General features: G+C 33.4%; 1 protein-coding gene across 1 annotated transcript in view; it reads left to right on the top strand.

Annotated features, from left to right (window-relative positions):
- The window catches only part of LOC111143017 (collagen type XI alpha 1 chain), a 203,687-nt gene that overhangs the window by 17,035 nt on the left and 163,753 nt on the right, over positions 1-22,899 (top strand). The window contains exons 3-5 of the mRNA XM_022496424.1: positions 5,576-5,743; positions 11,161-11,374; positions 16,265-16,427. Coding sequence (XP_022352132.1) covers positions 5,576-5,743; positions 11,161-11,374; positions 16,265-16,427 — 545 coding nt within the window. The remainder of the gene's footprint in view (positions 1-5,575; positions 5,744-11,160; positions 11,375-16,264; positions 16,428-22,899) is intronic.

The raw sequence follows: 22,899 nt of genomic DNA, 5'->3' as shown, positions 1-22,899 counted from the left end.
TCTGATTTTTCTCAAGAAGTCCTCAGAAGCCATGATGCACACAGGGAGAGTTTGGACACTTAATAATTATTCAGTGTTGAAGTCTTGTCAGGCAACCGTGATTATTTTCATTTCCTTGTACACTGTGCTGTCTTGTATCCGTGCTGCATATCTGATATTTCTGTCACCCTCCTCTTAGCTTATACACTTCTACCCATCCTTCAGGACTCAGCTTAAAAGAAAGCACATGTTAGATATTTCAGCCTTTGTGAACCGTACGATCTGTATCACAGCGAAGCAACTCTGTTGTAGGTGAAAGCAGCCATGGACAATATATAAATGAATGGGTGTGGATGTAGTCTAGTGCAAACATTATTTGTGAATGCTGAAATTTAAATTTCGTGTAACTTCTGCATGTCACAAAATACTACACTGCTTTTGATTTTTTAACCGCGTAAAAATAGAACCATTCGTATCTCTTGTACCATTACAAAAATAGAAATGCTTAACTCATAGGCATGATTTTTCCTACCACTGTTCTAAGGCATTGTCACAAATACCAACTCACAAAAACTCTCTTAGGTAAATACTTTTTATTATTTTCATTTTACAGATGTAGAAACTGAGGGGCAAAGCAGTCCAAATCACACAGATGCTAGTGCCAAGGATGGGATTTGGACTCATTCCACCTCTTCCACGCTATATATTGGTGTCATTTGCTCCTTATTGGTCATGGGAGTGTGTGAAGAAGTTTAAAGGAGGAATTAATTAGAAATGAAACAATCAAAGCACTGAGAGACTTTAGATCAGTAATCCATGTGGACACTGAAAGCAACAGAAGGAAAGGATTAAAGACCTGGGACGAACCAATCAGTGAATGAGTGGGGTGTCCAAGAGATCAGCAAAACATAATAGAAAAGACATATTAGGCCCTCAGAATTTTTGTTTTAAGATAAGAGGGCCCTGTGAGCTACAGAGAAAGTTGTTTGTAGTATTTCCACATTATTGTGTTTCATGTTCAGCCAGTATTTTATATAGCTCGGGTGGGTAGGTGTGTGTGTGTGCTTACCTGTTCTTTTCTGGTTAGGGAGAAATTCAAGCATAGGTAAATAATTAAAACCAAATGTGTAGAGTGTTATAGTAGAGGTAAGTATATCAAACCCAGCTTTGGGAGATAGGAAATGCTTTCTGGAGCAGATTACACATCACTTATATCCTCTGTTTCCCAAGGTGCTGTGGAGCTAAATGTTTCAGATAGGGAAAATAGGATTTATAAAGGCCCAGAAGCAGGAGAAAGAAGATGGATGTGGGGGTTCTGGGAAGACTAAGTCCAGTATGACTAGAGCACTGAGTGAGGATGGAGTTAGGGGAAAAGACAAAGAGAAGAAAATGGTAGAGGTGCAGTTGGGGTGGTACCGGGCAGACAAACGGGTGTGTTCAGACCTAAGAGATTTTATGTGCGGGGTCTGTGTGTACCATTTGGAAGTCAGTGGGTTCACTGGAGGAATTTAAGCAGCAAGGTGACATAAAGCCTGGAGTTTTGGAAGCTTGTTCAAGCTGTGGTGTGCAGACTGATGAGAAGAGATGTGGAAGCCAGTTAAATGACTATTAGAGTAATGCACTGGGCTCTGGTATCTTATTCTCCCATTTAATAAAGTTAACAGTATGTAGTAAAAAGCAGGAAGAAATACTGTTGAACAAAATAACGTGCTAATAGGATACATCTGAAATTTTAATCATGGCTTGTGGCATCAGCTATTGGCAACATGGAAACGATTCCAATATTAAGGGCATTTAAGAATTGCTTTGAAAATGGAAATTTCACTTTTTTAGATGTATCAAGTTAAGCTACAACCATTACTGCTTTTAATCTTTAAACAGTTGCAGCTCAGTTAATAAAATATGAAGAATAACTTTCCCGTGTGCGTATAATGTATGTGTGTGTATGTATAAAATCATAGAATCCATATTAGGAGAATTTGTTAAATGCTACAATTATGAGATCAAATAACAGGCAGATTGCAAAGTGGCTTAATTTATTACTTAGTTTATTTGAAGGACAAAACTTTAAAACTTGATTAAGTTTTGCATTTTTATAACTTGATATGCTTTTCTAGAAAAGGAAAAAAACCTAGTTGAAATTTTTACTTTGTGTCCCTATTTTTAAATTGGTTTTTGAAGAGTGAATTATTTCATATAATGTGTCTCTACAAAGAATTTTGTGAGGCTTTAAAAATAGAGCCCTTATTTTGAATCCTGCAGAGGGAATGTGTTTTTATCACATTACTTTCAAAAGAAGAAGGAACAAATGTGACAAAATCTGTGCTCTTGGAAAAGGTCATCCTGTGAAAAGATATTCTGGAGAGAAGGGACGTGTGATTTATTTTATGTATTATTTACCCATGAGCACTTGGGACCGTGACCATGAGACTGCGTCCTTTTCTGCTTAAGAGTTATAGCCTTCGTAACTCTGTTCAGTCAGTTAGTCCTTGAGTCTTGACCCTGCTGTACTTTTGCTAATGGCCTCAGAGCAAGAAGATAAGATAAAATAAGCAGATAAGACTGTGACTTATCTGCTTATTTTATCTTAAAGCTGTGACTTTTAGAAACAGTCTCTTTCAGAGTCTTCATGACTTCATGACTCTTTCAGAATCATTTATATCCTGAAACATAAATTGAGTATAATTTAAAACAAATATAAACATTGGGAATCAATTAAGTGTCTCAAGATAATCTTAGTGTATTGTTTATGTTTTAAGTTTCTTTTACGGGGTATAGGAATGAAGGTGGCAAAGTGGCAAGAGCCTGGATTTGATATTTGCCCAGATCTTAGGAGTGTCCTAAGTTTGCTTTCTGATTCTCAATTCCTTCATCTGTACAGTGGGGATCAGAACATATGCCCTGAAAAGCGTGTCAAGAGCTTAGCCTAGTGACTGGCACATACTAGGCTTTCTAGACATAGAAGCCATTATAGTTACTTTCTTTTTGTACTTATGATAAGAGAAAGAAAGTTAAGAATGGTCAGGGGTTCCTACTGGCCTAAAAAAAATTGACCATCATGAGCAGAACTCCTGCAAAAAGGCTCTTGAATGCAATGATTCTTTTAAATATTCTAAGGCTGAACTAGAGAGAATCATATTTGATACAGTTAAGGATTCCTTTGAAGTGTCTGATTTCTATAAAGAAAGAGTATTTTTATTTCTTTTTAATAATTTGGAACCATATATACTATATTGGATAATATGTTGATTTTCATTCAGAGGCTTGATGAAATAGGCAGGCAGAGTATTGTTAAAGGAAGTATGCTTACTATACTCTAAAAAGGAAACCCGTAAAGCTTCATCCACATGTGTTTGTACGTATGGAAGTCAATACTCCTAAATCTTAATTTACTAAGGAAATGACCAAATATGCATTGCTCACAAGCACTCATTCATTCATTCATTCATTCATTCATTCTATAATGAACTGTTAGTTGTAAAAAAGTTACTAGTTGAAATTACAATTTTCAAAAAACAACATCCTCTATGGAATGTGGTAAATTGTGATGGTATTTTCTGATTCTGAAATCAGAGTCTTTTTTCCATTCTCATTAAGTCCTCCCAGAAACAGTATATTTACAAAACACAACGTATTTTGAAATTTGATCGCAATTCTATTTTGTCGTTTTTTAACTAACTCCTGAACTTTTCAAATCAGTAATACTGGTTCACTTTCAGGCAGAAGTGATCTCTTTTCTTTCTGAACGGGAATCTAAAAACTTGCAGTAAGGACATCTGTCTCAGACATGCTCAGTAATACAATGGACCATGCATGGCCTTCTCTGAATGTTCTTATTTTTGAATAAGGAGAAAAAAAATCAATAGAACACGGGTATATTGAGTGATACGCAGCCTGAAGTCTGTTTTTATAACAATGCTTATACAGCATGACTCATGGTTTGGCTTGCTTAATGAATTAAGCACATATTAAGTTGTGGATCAGGGAGTCTGATGATCTAAAACATTGTCCTTTTATGTCTGCTTTATTTCATATAGTGTAACATTTTGAAGGTTCATCCATGTAGTAGCATGTATCAGAACGTCATTGCTATTTATTACTGAATTCTATTCCATTGTATGCATGTACTGCATTTTGTTAATCTGTTCATGTATTGATAGAAATTTGGTTTGTTTCCACCTTTTGGCTATTGTGAATAACATTTCAGTGAGCGTTGGCACACAGGTATCAATTTAAGTGACAGCTTTCAGTTCTTTTGGGTATATACTTAGGAGTGGAATTACTTGGTCATATGGTAATTTCATGTTCAGTGTTCTGAGGAATATTGTATAATTCCACTTTTATGAAATTTCTAGAACAGTCAGCTTCATAGAGATAGAACATATATTATCAGTTACCAGAGCCTAGGCAGAGGTGGTGAATTGGGAGTTACCCCTGAGTGGTTACAGTTTCTGTTTTGGGTGATGAAAATGTCTTGGAAACAGATAGTGGTGATGGTTGCACAGCATTGTGAATGTAATTATGCTGCTGTACATGAAACGGTTAAAATGGCAAATTTTATGTTGTATGTATTTTACCCCAATTAAAAAAGTGAATAGTATAATATACCAAAATCAATGAATTATACATTTTAAATGGGTGAATTACATGGCAAGTGAATTATATTCCAAAGAAGCTGTTTAAAACATCAAGTTTATCCAAATCGATTACACTTTATTACATTTTTATCCAAAGATTACACTTTTATCCAAAATCTCCCAGGACTTTCAATCTGAATCATGAAGCATGAAGCAACGGCCATGAAATACCCTGGCAAATTTAGAGGGTAAAAATCAACAAATTATACCTCAATATGCATATACATGCAAAGATACATAGATATACATACATACACAGTACGCACTATTCACACTGCTACATGCTTATATATAATTTGTAGGTAACTAACATAGAGATGCACTCAAGAGTATTATGTTTTGTTACCTATTCTTTATAACTTCTTTGTGTATACAATATGGCTTATTAATTACACATTTTGTAATCATTATGTATAATATTGTGAATTTGAACCTTCAAAATCACCTTTATTTAGATTATGAATAGTTGAATAATAGATCTATTAGAAATTAATGGAATATGTCCAGATGCTGGCTTTCACTTTAATTCCAAATAATGCAATTATTTAGAATGATTAAAGACTTTATAAATTGTAACTGAGATGCATCAGACAGGATGTAAATTCACATATATTAAATTATATATTATATGTAATATGTATTACATATATATATATAAAACATATATATTCTATATATTTGATTCTAAATCTACATATTTTCCCCCACACATGAATATTTTCTGTTTGCTTTTCCATAATTTTATTCTTGATTTGACTTATTTTGTATTGGAGGATTTTATAGTCTATAATTTATCTGCTGTCCCACTCCTCAATCTCCCACCCAAATGTTAGGGAAATATGGCAAGTAGCAGATTTGAGAAGTAGAATAACAAACTGTTTTATCTGTTAAAAATACTCATTTTTATATTAGATTATTTGTTCAATTTTTTTTTTTTTTTTACTTTTAACTTATTTCAGCTGCTCCAGTTGATGTTCTGAAAGCTCTAGATTTTCACAACTCTCCAGAGGGAATATCAAAAACAACGGGCTTTTGCACAAACAGAAAGAATTCACAAGGTTCGGATACTGCTTACAGAGTTTCAAAGCAAGCACAACTCAGTGCTCCAACAAAACAGTTATTTTCAGGTATGTTCACTTGATTACTACAACTACTACTACTTTACAAATTATTATTGTTTCTTCTTATCATGCTCTATAATGCAAAATTATTGGGACAGATATAGTTCTTTCATATATGGGATGCCGAATACATTGTGGTCACTAAAGTGACTTATTGAAAATAACTAATGATTTAATGATTGCCAATTTTAATTCAGCACAATCACAGAAGATATACTCATTTGAAAATTTAATAATTTATTATTTTATTGCAAGATGACAAAATGTGAAGACAATATTTTATCTAACTTATTTTTGCATATAACCATGTAGAATTTATTTATTAGGAGGATCATGACAACTTTACCCTTAATGACTACCCATGTGGATTGAATGGGCATTTGGTTTAGACATACTTAGTGAGTTTCTTTCTAAAATTAATATAATGTACTATTGAAATTCTTCAGCAGATGTTATAAAACAGATTATTCTGTGTTATTTTTGGATCCTGTTCTTATCTCAAATATAGTAAAAGTTAGTCATATCTCATAGTTATAAGGAGATCTGGGACTAGAGATTTTGTAAATCTTTCCCTGAAAAGTTTTTGTAATGATATTGAAAAGTACCTGGTGAATATTTTCTATCTTTCTTTCCAAGACTGACTTAACAACACTAGTTATCTAATCATGATAATGTAGGGAAAGGGAGTTGAGTGATGAAAGGACAATTTCTGAGCATCACATTGTGAAGGCAAGCAACTCCCTACAAGTCTGCTATTGGATACATGTCAATTATTTTTTTCTATAACTATACTAAATTGAATGTTCTCATCCTTACTTAACAGAAGAGGGAATAGTTTCACTGAAGTTCTTGGACTTGTCCAAATTACGAGGGGTCAGTATTTAATCCAGGTCTTGTCTGTTGCCAAGGCCATTATTCCCTATACTCTCAGGTGTTTCTTGTTGGTGCTTTGGGATCCTCAGAAATAATTTATCATTTAAACTCTTCATATTATCTTCTCTACTATCTTTACCTGAAGGGATTTGAATTCCCTATTTTCACATAAAACTATTTCCTAACAACAGAAAAATTAAAAATCAAGGAACTAAAGAATTACAAAACAAGATAGTGTATTTTTCATGGATGGACATTTTAAAGTGTTTTTGAAAACACATTTATTTTTATTAAACTGTTTTTCCCCCCAATTTTTTTTTGTTTTGCTATAATTCGTGACAGACAAAAGTAACAAACTGAAAATACAAAGAATGTCAATGCATTAATTTTTCTGACTTTGAAAATAAAACGTTAGAATAGTTAAGTCCATAAAATATTTTTTTAAAAAATCAAGGTTAAAAGTTGCACATGTAAAAGTTATGTTGCTTTTCTATTTATCTGCACTCTAATGAAGAAATAAGAAAGGGGGTGGGAATTTTCAAGAGGAAAAAAAAACAGTGAAAAATACACTCACGGAAAAGCTCTGGAAATACTCAGGAAGCTAGGTTTTTTTTTTTTTTAGGAAGTTAGTTTTAAATTTTTTATACTTTGGTTCATCGTATCAGGGTCAGTTTTTCTACCTTCCAAATTGGTGGTTAGTTTGATTAGTTCAATCACTTCTGTTGTGCTACTCAGAGTAAAAGAATGCGATGTATGCCTTTGGAATCTCCTTCCATGAGAGTTAACAAAATTCCCTTATATCAGTTTTTTTTTTTTTTTCACCTTCCCATAACATTGTGCCTTAGACATATAATTCTAATAATGAGTATTTCAGATATGAGGAGACACCTCTGAAAGGGACCTTATTTTTCCTCCCACACAAATGAATTTAAACTTGATCTTCCTCCAGGGTAGAGCTTCCTGTCAAATAATGCAAAATGGCAGTTAATAAAAATGATCAAAGATATTTTTAAAGTTAAAAAAAATCCAAAGCAAGTATTATTCTTTATCAAATTAGTAAAAAAGATCTTTGAAAAATTACTTGGAATAGTCTTTCTTCTGTTATGGGAACATAATAGCAACTTCTTTTCTAATGAAAAAGGTAAGCAGTGGTAGTGGAAACTTCAGACTGCCAGGAGTGGAGGATTATCAGATAGCCACTGTAAAATTCTGTCTAATTAAGGTATGTGTCCTCTAAAGTCCTAACCTGAGACCTTTAATTTAACTGTCTGAGAACGTTGTACATGTGACCTGAATAGAAGCTATAATTTGCAAATTCTTTTTTTTTAATTTTTTTAAGATTTTTTTTAAAAATTTATTTGACAGAAAGAGAGAGATCACAAGTAAGCAGAGAAGCAGGCAGAGGGGGAGGGAGAATGGGAGGGGGAGGGTCGAACTAGGCCCCCTGCTGAGCAAAGAGCCTGAGATCCTGACCTGAGCCAAGGGCAGAGGCTTAACCCATTGAGCCATCCAGTTGCCCCTGTAATTTGCAAATTCTATTTGCACTCTTTAGAACACCTGCTGCATGACAGATACTATATAAGAAACTTAGTATATATTGATCTCTGTCCTCATATCCATCTGGAAAGAAGAATATTTAAGCCCAAATTATAGATTAAGGGTTAGAAATGTGAAGTATTTGAATATAATCCCAGAACCAGTAAATGATGTGAGGCTGAGAGACAGTCCCTGCCTTTTTAAACTAAAGTGAGCTTTCCTACTATGCAAAAATGACCTTCCCTCCTCATTTTTCAAAACTTGCTGATCACCAAGCTATATCCAAAAAGGATTTTAGTTAAAGGGAGACATATTCCACATGGAAATCTAGTAACCACATCTAAAAAAAAATAAAATCAAATAATAAAGTTTTGTGCCTTTTTCATATAAAATTTATTCATACATGCATTATCTATCGATACTACAGACCATTTTAAGAATCACTATTGAACTTGATACATTCAGTGTGAATTATGATTATTGCATGTATATAATTTATGTATACATGTGTATCAAAAGTATTAATAGCATTTCTTTCTTTAACAAAAGCATCCAACAGAGAGATACTTTAGTATTTTTATTTACTTATATTTATTATTTATTTATTTATTTATTTATTTTTATTTTATATAGTATTTTTAGTTTGCATTTGTATATTTCAAAACACATTTAAGTTGAAAAATTTCAATTTTACTTTATCATGTATACTGATCACTGTTATTTTAGATAACATTTCTTATAGTAAGTGGTTGCATTTCTGTTGTTGAATTAATATCATAGTGAATCCTTTCTGAGACATTTAGTCAGTTATGGACAACTTTGTTTAATGTCTGATAGGGAAGAAAATAAAGTGGGATGCCTAGGTTAGACTGAATATTTTGACATCAAGTCATGATTCTTTAGGTAACTAAGTTTTCTTTTTTAAAGGTCATAATTTAAAGATTATAATTAAAATCTTATTGCCTAATTTTTAAATTGGAAAATACTTCTGAAAGACTTTGAAAGACTTTGCTCATTAGTGTGGTTAGCAGCTGATCATTTCAAAAGTTGTGCTGTACAAATTGGATGATTGATTAGAATTTTCTATAATCTATTTAGTCTTATATGAATATATTCTTTCTGAAAATTCCTTTTTCCTTAAATGTCTCTATGCAGACATTAATTCATAATGTTTTTGCAAAAATGAAAAAATATTGTTTTCCCTTAACTCACAATATTTTAGCATCTTTTTTTTTTTTCAGTGTAGGAAATATTTGAATAATGTACATCTAGGGAAAGAACTCCTGTGATTTTCAACATTCTGAGTTACCTTTTTGAAGAAAAAGTTTATTTTCTATGGAGCTTCTTCAATAACAGGCTAAATTACCTACCTAGATTTTTATTTATAGTATAAGCAGGTAAAACTTGCTTTATTAATTCATGTGTTTTATTACCTTTTCATGTTATTTATATGATTATTTTCCTTCTGTTGATTTATAGAAATACAAAATTAGATGTCTTTATGACACTTAAATGAAACAAAACTATATATATATATGTTTATTTCTTATTTTTTCCTGTGATAGCAAAGCTTTTATGACCTATTTGTGATATACCAAAGTTTTTGATAAATTATTTTAAAAATTAAAAATAAGAGTTTTAAGTAAACATAAACACTTTTTAGTTTGGATAAATCTATTTATCTAGATATAGATACAGCTATAAATAGATATTACAGAACTAAATAGTTAACATTAAGTGACTGCTTTCTCTATGACATACTCTTATTTAATTTCCACATTTTAAATAATTTCAATTTCATAAAATGTTTCTTACTACTTTAAGTGGCTACTTATGCTATATAAGTGTTTTATATTTATTTAGCCAGTCCCAACCATTGTAGGCCATTTTAATATTTTAGGATTATAAGTAGTGTTCTGGTGGATTGACATAACATATCTTTACACATAAGCATTATTCCTATTTCAATAAATTCTTAGAAGTGGAATTGCTTGTCTAATATAATCTTTTGAATTTGACTCTATGGCAGTCATATTCATAGTATTTTTACCATGTAGAATAGAATTTAGAACGAATGGCTTAAATATGGATGTTCCTGGCCCAGATATCTCTGATCACACATGCACAGATAGTCCACTTCTGCATATGGAAAACTTTCTAACTGAAATAATCTCCTTCTTCAAACAATAATGCCTGCTTTACTTACACTCCAGGATAGTAAGATATATATGTAAAAGTATTTATGAAGAATAAAATGTGGAACTTAATATGCAATGTTTTTATAAAAATATATGAGTAGACATTGTTTAACTATGTGAGATATTTTTGTGATAATCATTTAACTGACATATTTATTTAATAAATACTTACTAAGCACTTATGTAGATTTGGCCCCATTCTGGATATTTGGAGTATGATGGTAAGAGGAGAAAAAAAAGAAAAAAATAAAGAGATAATCCTCTTGAATTTAGAATAAAATTAACCAAGTATCTAACAATTATGATGTATAATGACATAAGCTTTTTATTAGTGAAACTGCCTTTTGTGTGATAGGAAAAACTGATCAGAAACTCTTTAACTTTTGAGGGATGACTTAAGTACCTTCATATATTTTGTCCTTAGAGAGCTTTCTTTAAAGAGAGGGTGCCACAGATCAGACAAGGATGAAAATACAAATCTTATACAAAAAGTGGTACTTTTGTATCTTAAAAGTTCTCCTTGTATATTTAATATTGCACTGGCACCATGGTCAATCTTGTTTCCTAACTTTGAATTTAATTTTACATAGTCATTGTGCTTTAAATGAGTGGCTTTAAAGTTTGAACTTAGCTTGGGCAATTATGCAGAGAAAGCTTATTATCATCTCCTTCCCATTTGTTTTTTTAATCTGAATTGTTATGACTGTTTGAATTTACATGACTTATTACGGCCACCTACAAAGTTAAAAAAAATAGGATAATCCAGGAATAATTTGGGAATTTGTAATTTTTGACTCTTTGGCTTTCTCTTCTCAGGAGGAAATTTTCCAGAAGATTTTTCAATATTATTTACAATAAAACCCAAAAAAGGAATTCAGTCTTTCCTTTTATCTATATATAATGAGCACGGTATTCAGCAAATTGGTGTTGAGGTTGGGAGATCACCTGTTTTCCTGTTTGAAGACCACACTGGAAAACCTGCCCCAGAAGACTATCCCCTCTTCAGAACTGTTAACATTGCTGATGGGAAGTAAGTAATATAATAATCCAATGTTAATAGCTGTATTGAAAACAATTATTTCATTTAACCATTCAAGAAATATTCATAAAGTGTGATGCAGTTTTTCTGGAGTTTGGAGACACAGAAATGAATGAAACACAACATACCTAATTTTACATAGTTTCTTTTGCAGTCTGGGTAAACAAATGATGTCCAATTTAAAAAATATATATATATGAATAAAGAGCATATCAGGTGGTGATAAGTGAGAGAGAAAGAAATAGAGCAGTGGAGAGGATAGGGAATCGTGGTGGAGGGTGCAATTTTAAGGAATGAGATCAGGGAAAATCTCACAAGATGGTGACTGGTGAATGGGGCGCCTGAGTGTCTCAGTCATGAAGCATCTGCCTTCGGCTCAGGTCATGATCCCAGCTACCTGCTCAGTGGAAAGCCTGCGTCTCTCCCTCCCACTCCCCCTGCTGCGTTCTCTCTCTTGCTGTGTGTCTTTCTCTGTCAAATAAATTAATAAAAATCTTTAAAAAAAAAAAAGGTCACTTTCCAACTCTGACCTTAAAAATAAAAAAAAGGTATAAGGAGGTGACTGGTGACGAATCTGGGGTGCATGCCCTGCCGATAACTAAAAGTATATACTATTCCAGGAGGAGGGGAAGCAAATACACAGCCTCTGATTCCAGGTGTGACTGATTTGGTCTAAGCAATGTCAAGGATACCAGCATGGCAGGAGCAGAGTGGAATGATGAGGATGGAGAAGCCATGGGAGGCCAAAGGGTATAACACTTTGCAGATGACTATAAGCATTCTGTATTCCATCTGGAGTAAAATGCAAGTCACTGCAGACTTTTTGAGCAGAGGAATGACCTGCTTTGATTTACTTATTATTAAGCATGTTAATACTGACAATCATAAGAAGCTTTTTATAATGCTTGATCTGTGCTATATACTGTTTGAAGCACTTTATACATAGTCAATTCACTTAATTTTTCACTCTTTGAAGAAAATAATGTTAATAAACCCATTTTATAGAAAAGTAGACTGAGGTACATAAAGTTTAAGTGACTTTCCTGAGGTGATATATTTCCAAAGTGGCAGAGGTAGGATTTGAACTTAGATAGACTACCTAGTACTACTCTTCTGAAAATCATGCTGGATTCTAAATTCTGCATTGTGAATATTGCCTCTCACTTAGGGAGCAGCTAAATACAAATAAATGTGTATTAAATTTACCTGGTGGGGCGCCTGGGTGACTCGGTCAGTTAAGCATAGGCCTTCGACTCAGGGTCCTAACGTCGAGCTCCGCATTGGGCCCCCTGCTCGGAGGGTACTTGCATCTCCCTCTCCTTCCTGCTTGTGCTCTGTCTTGCGATTTCTCTCTCTCACAAATAAATAAATAAAATCTTTAAAAAAGTTTACTTGGTATTTTATTGCTGAATCTAGTCTTCTAAAACTAGCCTTATCTGAAATATGACAGCTATAGGTGTAAGAAGGAAATAGCAGTGCAGATGGAAAAAAAATGTATATCCACACTCAGTGTATCCTTGTCAGGACCATGGAGAAAATTTCACCTCTGTGGCAGGAAAAACTAAGATTTATGAGCAATTTACATACCGTCCTTATTAGTTAATACGAAAAGTGATGATATGAAAATATCAGGGTAAGGAATTTAAGGGTATACTGTTTTCAATAGAATATCTCTTTGATATGGTTGCATTGAGCAAAGGCATGTTGGACGTGAAGGAGTGGACCATGTGGGATTATGGAGAAAGAATGTTTCCGGCAGAGTGAAGAACACATGCAAAGAATGGGAAAGACGCAGCAGTATGGCTCTTGTGCAGGCAGCGAGAAAGCAAAAAGTGGGTGTGAGGTCAGAGAGCCAGGGCACACCCCTGTAAAGCAGAGTAAGGACTTCAGCTTTTTACTAAGAATATCAGATGGTTTTTAGCAAGGCAGAGACTTGATCTGATTTTTATTCTTTTTATTTTATTATGTTATGTACTGTATGTCACTGTACATCATTAGTTTTTTTTTTCTTTTTTATAAACATATAATGTATTTTTATCCCCAGGGGTACAGGTCTGTGAATCGCCAGGTTTACACACTTCACAGCACTCACCATAGTACATACCCTCCCCAATGTCCATAACCCCATCACCCTCTCCTGACCCCCCTCCCCCCAGCAACCCTCAGTTTGTTTTGTGAGATTAAGAGTCACTTATGGTTTGTCTCCCTCCCGATCCCTTCTTGTTTCATTTATTCTTTTCCCACCCCCCAAACCCCCCATTTTGCATCTCCACTTCCTCATATCAGGGAGATCATATGATAGTTGTCTTTCTCCGATTGACTTATTTCACTAAGCATGATACCCTCTAGTTCCATCCATGTCGTCGCAAATGTCAAGATTTCATTTCTTTTGATGGCTGCATAGTATTCCATTGTCAATATATCATTAGTTTTTGATGTAGTGTTCCATGATTCATTGTTTGCATATAACACCCAGTGTCCATGTAATACGTGCCCTCCTTAATAGCCACCACCAGGCTCACCCATCCCTCCACCCCTTCCCTCTAAAACCCTAAGTATGTTTCCTGGGGTCCATAGTCTCTCATGGTCCATCTCCCCCTTTGATTTCACCCCCTTCATTTTTCCCTTCCTTCTCCTAATGTCTTCCACACTATTCCTTATGTTCCACATATGAGTGAAATCATATGATAATTGTCTTTCTTGCTTGACTTATTTCACTCAGCATAATCTCCTCCAGTTCCATCCATGTTGATGCAAATGGTGGTATTCATCCTTTCTGACGGCTGAGTAATACTTCATTGTATATATGAACCACATCTTTATCCATTCATCTGTTGAAGGGCATCTCAACTCCTTCCTCAGTTTGGCTATTGTGGACACTGCTGCTATGAACATTGGGGTACATGTGCCCCTTCTTTTCACTACATCTGTATCTTTGGGGTAAATACCCAGTAAGGCAATTGCTGGAGTTGTATTTTAAAATGGTCACTCTGTTTTTAATTTTTTGTGGAATCTCCACACGGTTTTCCTTATTTGTGGAACATAAGGAATAACATGGAGGACATTAGGAGAAGGAAAGGAAAAGTAAATTGGGGAAGTCAGAGGGGAAAATGAAGCATGAGAGACTGTGGACTCTGAGAAACGAGCTCAGGGTTTTGGAAGGGAGGGGTATGGGGGATGGGTGAGCCTCGTGGTATTATGGAGGGCACATATTGCGAGGAGCACTGGGCGTGGGGCAAAAACAATCTTGGAGCACTGAAAAAAATAAAATTAAAATGTTAAAAAGTTTTTAAAAATGAACACTATAGGTAAGGAAAAAAAGATAAATGGTTACTCCGGTTGCATGAGCGTGGAGGCAGAGACTAGTTAGGAGTCTAGATGAGAGAACTTGCAGATTGGGTAAAGTCAAGAGACACTGGATTCTGGATATACATTGAATATAAGGATTTTCTGATAATGTGAATGTAAAGTATATGAAAAAGGGATTAAGAATGACTCAAAAACTTAGGGGTGGTTGTATTTTAATACCATGATTATGATGTATCATTATCATCCGAGCTGAAATTAACAGTAAGATCAAGTTCAGAGTCCTAATCAGCTTTTAACAATGGAAATAATTTTTATTTTCTGCTAATGAAAAGCACATACGTACAACGGTGGAGATGGTTTAAGTTAAGACACAGGCTTCTTGGCAGAAATACGTGTAAATTTTACTCTCACAGTATTAGGTGGCTCCAGAATAAATCTTTGCGCAATTCAAACTAAGCAGACGCCTATGCTAGTTGAATGTGCTGTGAAAAGACCAAAGATTAAGTATATATGGAAATATACTTGGTCCTCATCAGTAGCCATGCCAAGTCACATGAAAGGCATTTAGGAAGGCTCTGCAATTTTTTGGGTATTTTATTTTATGGATGTAGTCCTAGACTCTTCTGCAATATTAATCTAGAATTTTTCATTTGGAAAAAAAATAAAATATAAACCAGAGTGGCTTGCAAAATCCAAGTGAGCCTCACTCAGTGGTTTATGTTAGCACCAGATATTGTTAATAAAACCCACCATTTTACAGTAAGATTAGGGTTTATATGTTTCCAAAGGGCTGAGCATGTCTACTCCTGAAGCCTGTCATCGCTGACCTGAATTAGCTGAAGCAGTAGCTTCCCCATGAATGGAGACTCTCACTCCACACATGCGCTGACTATGCTTTCTTTCAGTGCTCCCACTTCCTGCCAACCCTGGAAAGAAGGAGAGATATTGTGTCTCAGTTTTGGATCCTGCCCACAGGAGTGATCTATAACTGTCTTGAAATTAAAGTGGAAAAAGAAAACGAAAGCACTTGAAATAAATGTGAATAAGGACAGAGAAGCACATTGTGTTGTACAATTAGGACGTTCAGTTGTTCCAGATGGAGCAGTCATTCAGTTAGTAGACATACCCTTTTACAGTTCATCTCAGGGGATCTCTAGAGAAAAAAAAAAAAATTAAGTGGAATTCCATTCGGAAGAAAGCATTTACGCACATAGAAACTATTACTTACTGTGTATCCCACCCCTGATCTCTATCAAATACACTCATCAGGACATGATGAGATTAAGCTTTTGTTACAACCACACAAAGTGAACCGAAGGATGGGTACTTCCTTATCAGCATAGACAGCCACCCCTGATGTGAATTTTATACTGTTTGTGTCCTTTTTACTACCTAATACTCTTCTGGGTAAATAGTAAGTAGTCACCTGTTAATGGATTGATTAAAAAATGAGCCTACATTTTGTACAATTTCAGCTCACTTTCACAATTTAAAGTACATCGTATTTTTAACCTGAATAATGATGACAACAATGTCTTTGAAGCCTACAAAAGAATAACTTGGCTTTTTTAGGTGGCATCGGGTAGCAATCAGCGTGGAGAAGAAAACTGTGACAATGATTGTTGATTGTAAGAAGAAAACCACAAAACCACTTGATAGAAGTGAGAGAGCAATCGTTGACACCAATGGAATCACGGTGTTTGGAACAAGGATTCTGGATGAAGAAGTTTTTGAGGTAAAAATAAATCAAAGTTTATTTGACGTTGAATATCGTTAAATCAGATGAACTGTCTTAATAACAGTAACAATCAATATACGTTATAGAGCAACGTTGAAAATGAAAGGGTGACCTACTTTCTTCTCCTGCGGGTGTAGCGGTGATGTTTTTTATTGTTCAGTAAGAGAATGAGTAGACAATGATGGCTGTAAGGACTGGGAAACATTATAGAGATTGGTTGATTTGAACACAGGCAGGCTATTCTCCTGCGAAGGGCAAATGGCTTTACTCTTGGTACTTTGCATTATTTTCTTTGGAGAAAAGAATATTTTCTTCACTTCCTTTTCTGGGAGATTAATTTAGGGAAATGTACAAGTCAGATATTCTGCCTTTCTCTGTTCTTTGTTAACGTTTCCAAGGTATAAAATAGAGTTCATATTGCAAAAGCTGAATGTATGTTTTTAAAAATCACTTTTTTAATAATATGAAGGTTGTAGTAAAAAGTTTTCTTCCAATCATAATTCACCAATTAATGATAATCACATTCTTTCTTTTAATCCTTCCATCATTGGATTTGGTAGTTTGTCCTTTAATTTTCATTTAGTCAGTTATTAACAGAACAAACAGACCTGAATCCTGACCCCATAAAGGGATTCATTCCTGAGATAATATTCTGTACTGTGATCTGCTTTTATACAATTTCTGCATAATTTATTTTTCAAAGTATAATAAAGTAAAGCTCTGTATTATATTAAAAATTAATAGGCAAGATTAACATGGAAGATTTTTTGTATTTGGTTGTTAGTGAATATAACACATAGACACAGACAGCATTTTTCATAGAAAGAACAATGTACATTTGGTGCAGGAGGATATTACATTCCTGTACTTATATACATAAACTGTGGCATAATTTTAAATATAATTAGCATTTGTCAAACTTTCAGTTGAGATTCTGTTTCTGACTTTTTTCAACCTGTGTATACCTAAGCCTTTGACTCAATACAAAATGTTTTTAACACATTATATTATACTAAATTAAATGATAAACTCATTCAGCAATACATAATAATATACTCTCAGATCTTCCAATATCATGTATTGATTACACAAAAATGATAAATATTTATTCAATGAATATTGTATAGAAAACTTAATTTCAAGTCTAGCAAAGTTCTATTTTATTTTTATTTTTTAAAAGATTTTATTTATTTATTTGACACACAGAGAGAGATCACAGTAGGCAGAGTGGCAGGTGGGGGGGGTGGGGGGGAAGCAGGCTCCCCGCTGAGCAGAGAGCTGATGCAGGACTCGAACCCAGGACCCTGAGATCATGACCTGAGCCGAAGGCAGAGGCTTAACCCACTGAGCCACCCAGGCGCCCCAAAGTTCTATTTTAAAATTAAACTACAAACATCAGTTTCACAGACTAAATTTGTTTTCGTAATACACACAACCTTATTTTCTGGCAACATAAATGAGTAATATGGATGAACTATATCAGTGGATGGTTTCATTTCATATATTCATTTAGTCTATTGCTATACATAGTTACAGGTCTTCTGGAACTTAAGCAATGGAAATTAAGATTAAACTTTGTTAATCATAAATGGTAAGAATATATAAAGAGGAAATACAGAAGGGGTGCCTGGGTGGCTCAGTTGGTTGAGCATCTGACTCCTGATATTGGCTCAGGTCATGATCTCGAGGTGGTGGGATCGAGCCCCCGTGTCTGGCTCCATGCTCAGAGCAGCATGGAGTCTGCTTGAGATCTCCCTCTGCCCCGCCCCTCTCCTCATGCTTGCATACTCTCTCTCTCAAATAAATAAATAAAATAATTCTTTTAAAAAAAGAAATACAGAAGAGAAAAAAATTAACATTAATTAATATCTCTTAAATATAAATTAATTATTAATATTCTCAAAATTTACCACCCTGAAAGATATTTGTTATATGTACATGTTGATTAAATGTCTTTTTCAGACAGGGCTTCCGTTGTCATCCCCATACCATCCCCCATGCACAGACTGTACTCCACTTTCTTTCCAATATACTACACTCATGCTCACTGGGGTGCAGTTTAGAGTTTTTGAATTACAGTTTTAGACTATCACAATATGTTCTTTTTTCAAAACAAATCATTGAATCTGATGTTACATATTTTAAAATATGTAATAATAGCCTCTGTGTTTCATAGGCTGATTACAGTATCAACCCCTAGAATATATAAAGATGATTTCCCTAAAACATTTCCATATGTTTTCACAACTGCTAACCAGAAACTTTCTGGCCAAGGGGCTTCTAGTAAATTACCAAGGACAGATGTACTAGGAGAAAAGATTACTATATATATTCCTTGATTCATTCTTAATTTTCTAATCCATAAACCACATTCTAAATCCTGGAGTAACTCTAGCTGTTTATTTGGAAAAACTGCTAAACTATTAAGAAAAATAATTTTGGAAGACTCATTAATGAATTCTTTAGTGAATGTGACAGTGAGTAGCAAAAATAAGTTTATTATTCTGTTTTTCATCTTGGAGTTTCATGAAATCCTATGGAGCTTTAAAAAGAACATTTGTTCAATACAATATGTAATTAGTTTTGAAAAAGTAAATAAATGCAGATATTTCACTATAAGGTTTATCTTTATCAATCTATCCAAATAATTGCCATACATAAAACTCATCTTACTTCCTAAATTATATTATTGTATGGGTATATAAATTTCAAAAACAATTTCGTCTTTCCCACTTGAAAAAAGAATATGAGGAAAAGAAGTAATTCAAACACAGATTTTATTTTATTTTATTATTTTTTAAAGATTTTATTTATTTATTTGACAGACAGATCACAAGTAGGCGAGGCAGGCAGAGAGAGAGAGGAGGAAGCAGGCTTCCTGCTGAGCAGAGAGCCCAATGGAGGACTCAATCCTAGGACCCTGAGATTATGACCTGAGCCGAAGGCAGAGGCTTTAACCCACTGAGCCACCCAGGCGCCCCTCAAACACAGATTTTAAAATCACAGTAAAACTTTCTGACTCCTTTTGTGAAATTAGTTCATCTTATCTGAATATGATGTTAAAGTATCTTTCTCTAAAAATTTACTCATATATTTGCTTTTCATTTTGTTTTCCATTATCGTTTTGTATTCCATTTATCTAGACTTTTGAATCTCTGCAAGTGAATGTGTAGAAATTAAACTAAAAATGATAAGAGATAGGAATGGTGCCATATATACATTGTTTTAGTGCTTGATAAGCAGTTGTAATGGTGAAGATGATATAAAAAGATCAGTGATACATTATTCCAAAAATTGAAAATATCCCTTCTTTGGAAATAGTGTCATTCCAATTTAGATGCAGATCTGTTCAGTATGTAGTTTCATTTCTATAATCTCTGTATTATCCTACATTTATGGAAAGGTACTGTTGTGGCAAAAAATGCTAAATGTGGCCATATTTGAATTCCAGTCTGAAGACTTCAAAGAATTCAACATCAAATGGATAAAAGCAAATCTAAGAAAAATTTTTTAAGTATGACAAGTTAGTTTATATGAAAATGCCAAAATCAATATACAGAGTCATAATTCAGATCACTTAATTTCAGCATAGTGGAATGAATATAAAAATGGATTATAGAATCAGAAAAATCTGATTTTGAATTCCAGAATGTCTTAACTACATTTCTCTATGTAATTACTCTAAGTTTCATTATTTATTTATTTATTTATTTATTTATTATTTTTACTTTATGTAAGTTTTAATTTCTCATTCATCAAGTGGGAATAGTAATGTAATCTCCCTAGTAAGTATATATATTAAAAAAAAAGCTCATGAATGTAAAGTGCTTATAATACTAGTATTAATTATATATATATATATAAAGTTATATATTATGTGTCAGTTTAATTATGTATTACTATATTATTTTCTTATTATTATTTATGTTCTTTTTTATCATCTTACAACTATGACATGTCAAATATTCTTACACATTTTTGATATGAGGGAGCAACTATAACCCATGTAGCAGTCCAAGGTTTTATGCGGTCTTTCTGTCTTATAAATAGAGTACTTGGTTCCTAGGCTAGTGCTTGTGTACCAGGTATCTTGTGGAGATTAGATAAATTTTCCCTCTCTAAGCAGGTAGCACCTGGGTACAGAACCCAGCAGGGAAAACATGGTCTGGGCATATGAATACTTTCAAGCAGGCACAAAATATCTAACCAACACTAATCCATAACCTTGGGTTTGGTTTTGTTTTTGTTTTTTTTTCCCCTAGCTTGATAATACACTTCAAAGATGTGAGGAAAAGCTAAATTAAAAAAAATAACTACATTGCCTGTATTCTTTATCAATAAAATTACTTTTGTAGTCTTTTAAACAGGGAAATTTCTTTACTAAATTATCAAGTTGTAGCCATTATAACTCAAGTTTTCAAAACATTGCTATTTCAATCTTTTTTCTTTTTTAATTATAAAAGCAGGTTATTACAAGTCTATTATATTTCCAACAATTTTCTATGTTTGGGCAGATTATTTCTTTTGAAGCAATGAGAAGAATATAATGATAATTCAAGTGGAAAAGCTTGTTGATGAAATTTTTCATTTTTTCAAACTTCTCAGAATGATTTTGGCATTCATTTTTCTTGGGAGAAATCAATGAATAATAATTTATAAAAGCTACACAATTTCAGTAGTTTTACAAGCCCAGAAAACTGACCTTAAGGTTTTAATAGCCATTATCTATATCTTTATATCTATCTGTATATCTATATCTATCTATCTTTATCTATATATCTATATCAATAACTATCTCCAATATTCCATTAAGAATTTGATTATCACTTTGTGATGCTTGTGTATCTTTATACTATGTATATTTTCTGAGCATATGCTTTTTAAAAAACGATGTTAGTAGACATGGTTTTCCTATAGAACAACAAAACAGGATGGAGGTAGCTTTCCCATTTACCCACTTTTCCTAGTCTAGATGCATTTAGCTAATAATACTTGAGATTTTTAAAGATCTATTTATTGAGATATAACTGAAGTACAATAAATTGCAAATATTAAAAGTATACCATCTGATCGGTTGTGAAATGTGTTTACACCTCTGAAACCATCATCATCATCAAGAAAATAAACATGGCCATCACACCCAAAATTTCCTTATGGATTCTTATAATTCCTGTCTTCTTCTCTCAAGTAATCACTAATTTACTTTTTAATCACTTTAGCATATTTATTTTTTCTAAAAATTTAATAAACAGAATGATACTGAGTATACTCTCTTTAGCTCGGCTTTTATCACTCAGCATAATGTTTTGAACACTTATCCGTGTCTCATATATATCATTATTTTGCTTATTTAAAAATTGCTGAACAGCATTCTAATGTATGAGTAAACCACAGTTTGTTCATCCATTCATTCTATTAGGGGCATTTGGGTTATTTCTAGATTTTGGCTACTGCATATAAAGCTGCTATGAGCATTCATGCATACATTTTGTGTGGGCATTTATTTTTGTTTGTCTTAGCTGAATACCGAGAAATGGAATGCTTTGGTTATTTGGTAGTGCATATTTAACTTTAAAAATCAAAGAAACTATTTAACTGTGGAATTAATTAATTAACATCCAAAGTGGCATTAAGTCATTTTTACACTCTTTCCAGTAGTGAATGAAAGTTTCAGTTGCTCTGTGTCCTTGCCAACCCTTGATATGGTTAATCTTCTAAATTTTAGCCACTCTCAGTGGTTGTGTAGTAGTATTTCACTGTGGTATTAGTTTACATTTCCCTCATAGCTGATGAAGTCAAGCATTTTTTGAGGTGCTCATTGGCCATTTCTGGATCTTCTTCTGTGAGGTGTCTTTAGCCCGTTTAAAAAAAAATGGCCGCTATATTTTGATTATGGAGTTTTAAGAGTTTTTCTTTTAATAAATCCTTCATACTTTGTCTGATAGAGTTTTGCAAATACTTTTCCAGCATGTGGCTTACCTTTTTATTTTGTTAGTAGTGTCTTGTAAAGAGTGAATGCTTTTCATTTTGATAAAGTTTAATTTGTCAATTTTGTTGTTATGTTTTACACTTTTTGTGTTCTAAGAGACATTTATCTACACCAAAATTACAAAAATGTTCTCCTGTTACCAGATATATTGTAATATTAGGTTTTACACATAGGTTATACCACATTTTGAGTTAATATTTGTGTATGGTATGAGGTAAAAGTTAATGTTGATTGTTTTTAGACAAGGATATCCACTTCATCCTTTACAAAGAAGACTTGCCAGTCATGCATTGGATTGCTGTGATTTCTGTGTCAAAAATCAGTTGACTACATATGAGTAGATCTATTACTCAACTATTATCCTGTTCTATTGATTTGTCTATCTTTTTACTAATACCAAACTACCTTGATTACTGTAGTTTAATAGAAAATTTTGATATTAGGTGGGGTAAATGCCCTTATTTTTTATTTGTTGTAAAC

Source organism: Enhydra lutris, unplaced genomic scaffold, assembly GCF_002288905.1.
Source record: "Enhydra lutris kenyoni isolate GAN:26980312 unplaced genomic scaffold, ASM228890v2 scaffoldscaffold9, whole genome shotgun sequence".
In the NCBI taxonomy this organism is placed as follows: domain Eukaryota; kingdom Metazoa; phylum Chordata; class Mammalia; order Carnivora; family Mustelidae; genus Enhydra; species Enhydra lutris.
The sequence above is the reverse complement of the archived record's forward strand: the minus strand, read 5'-3'. Positions and strand labels throughout refer to the sequence as shown.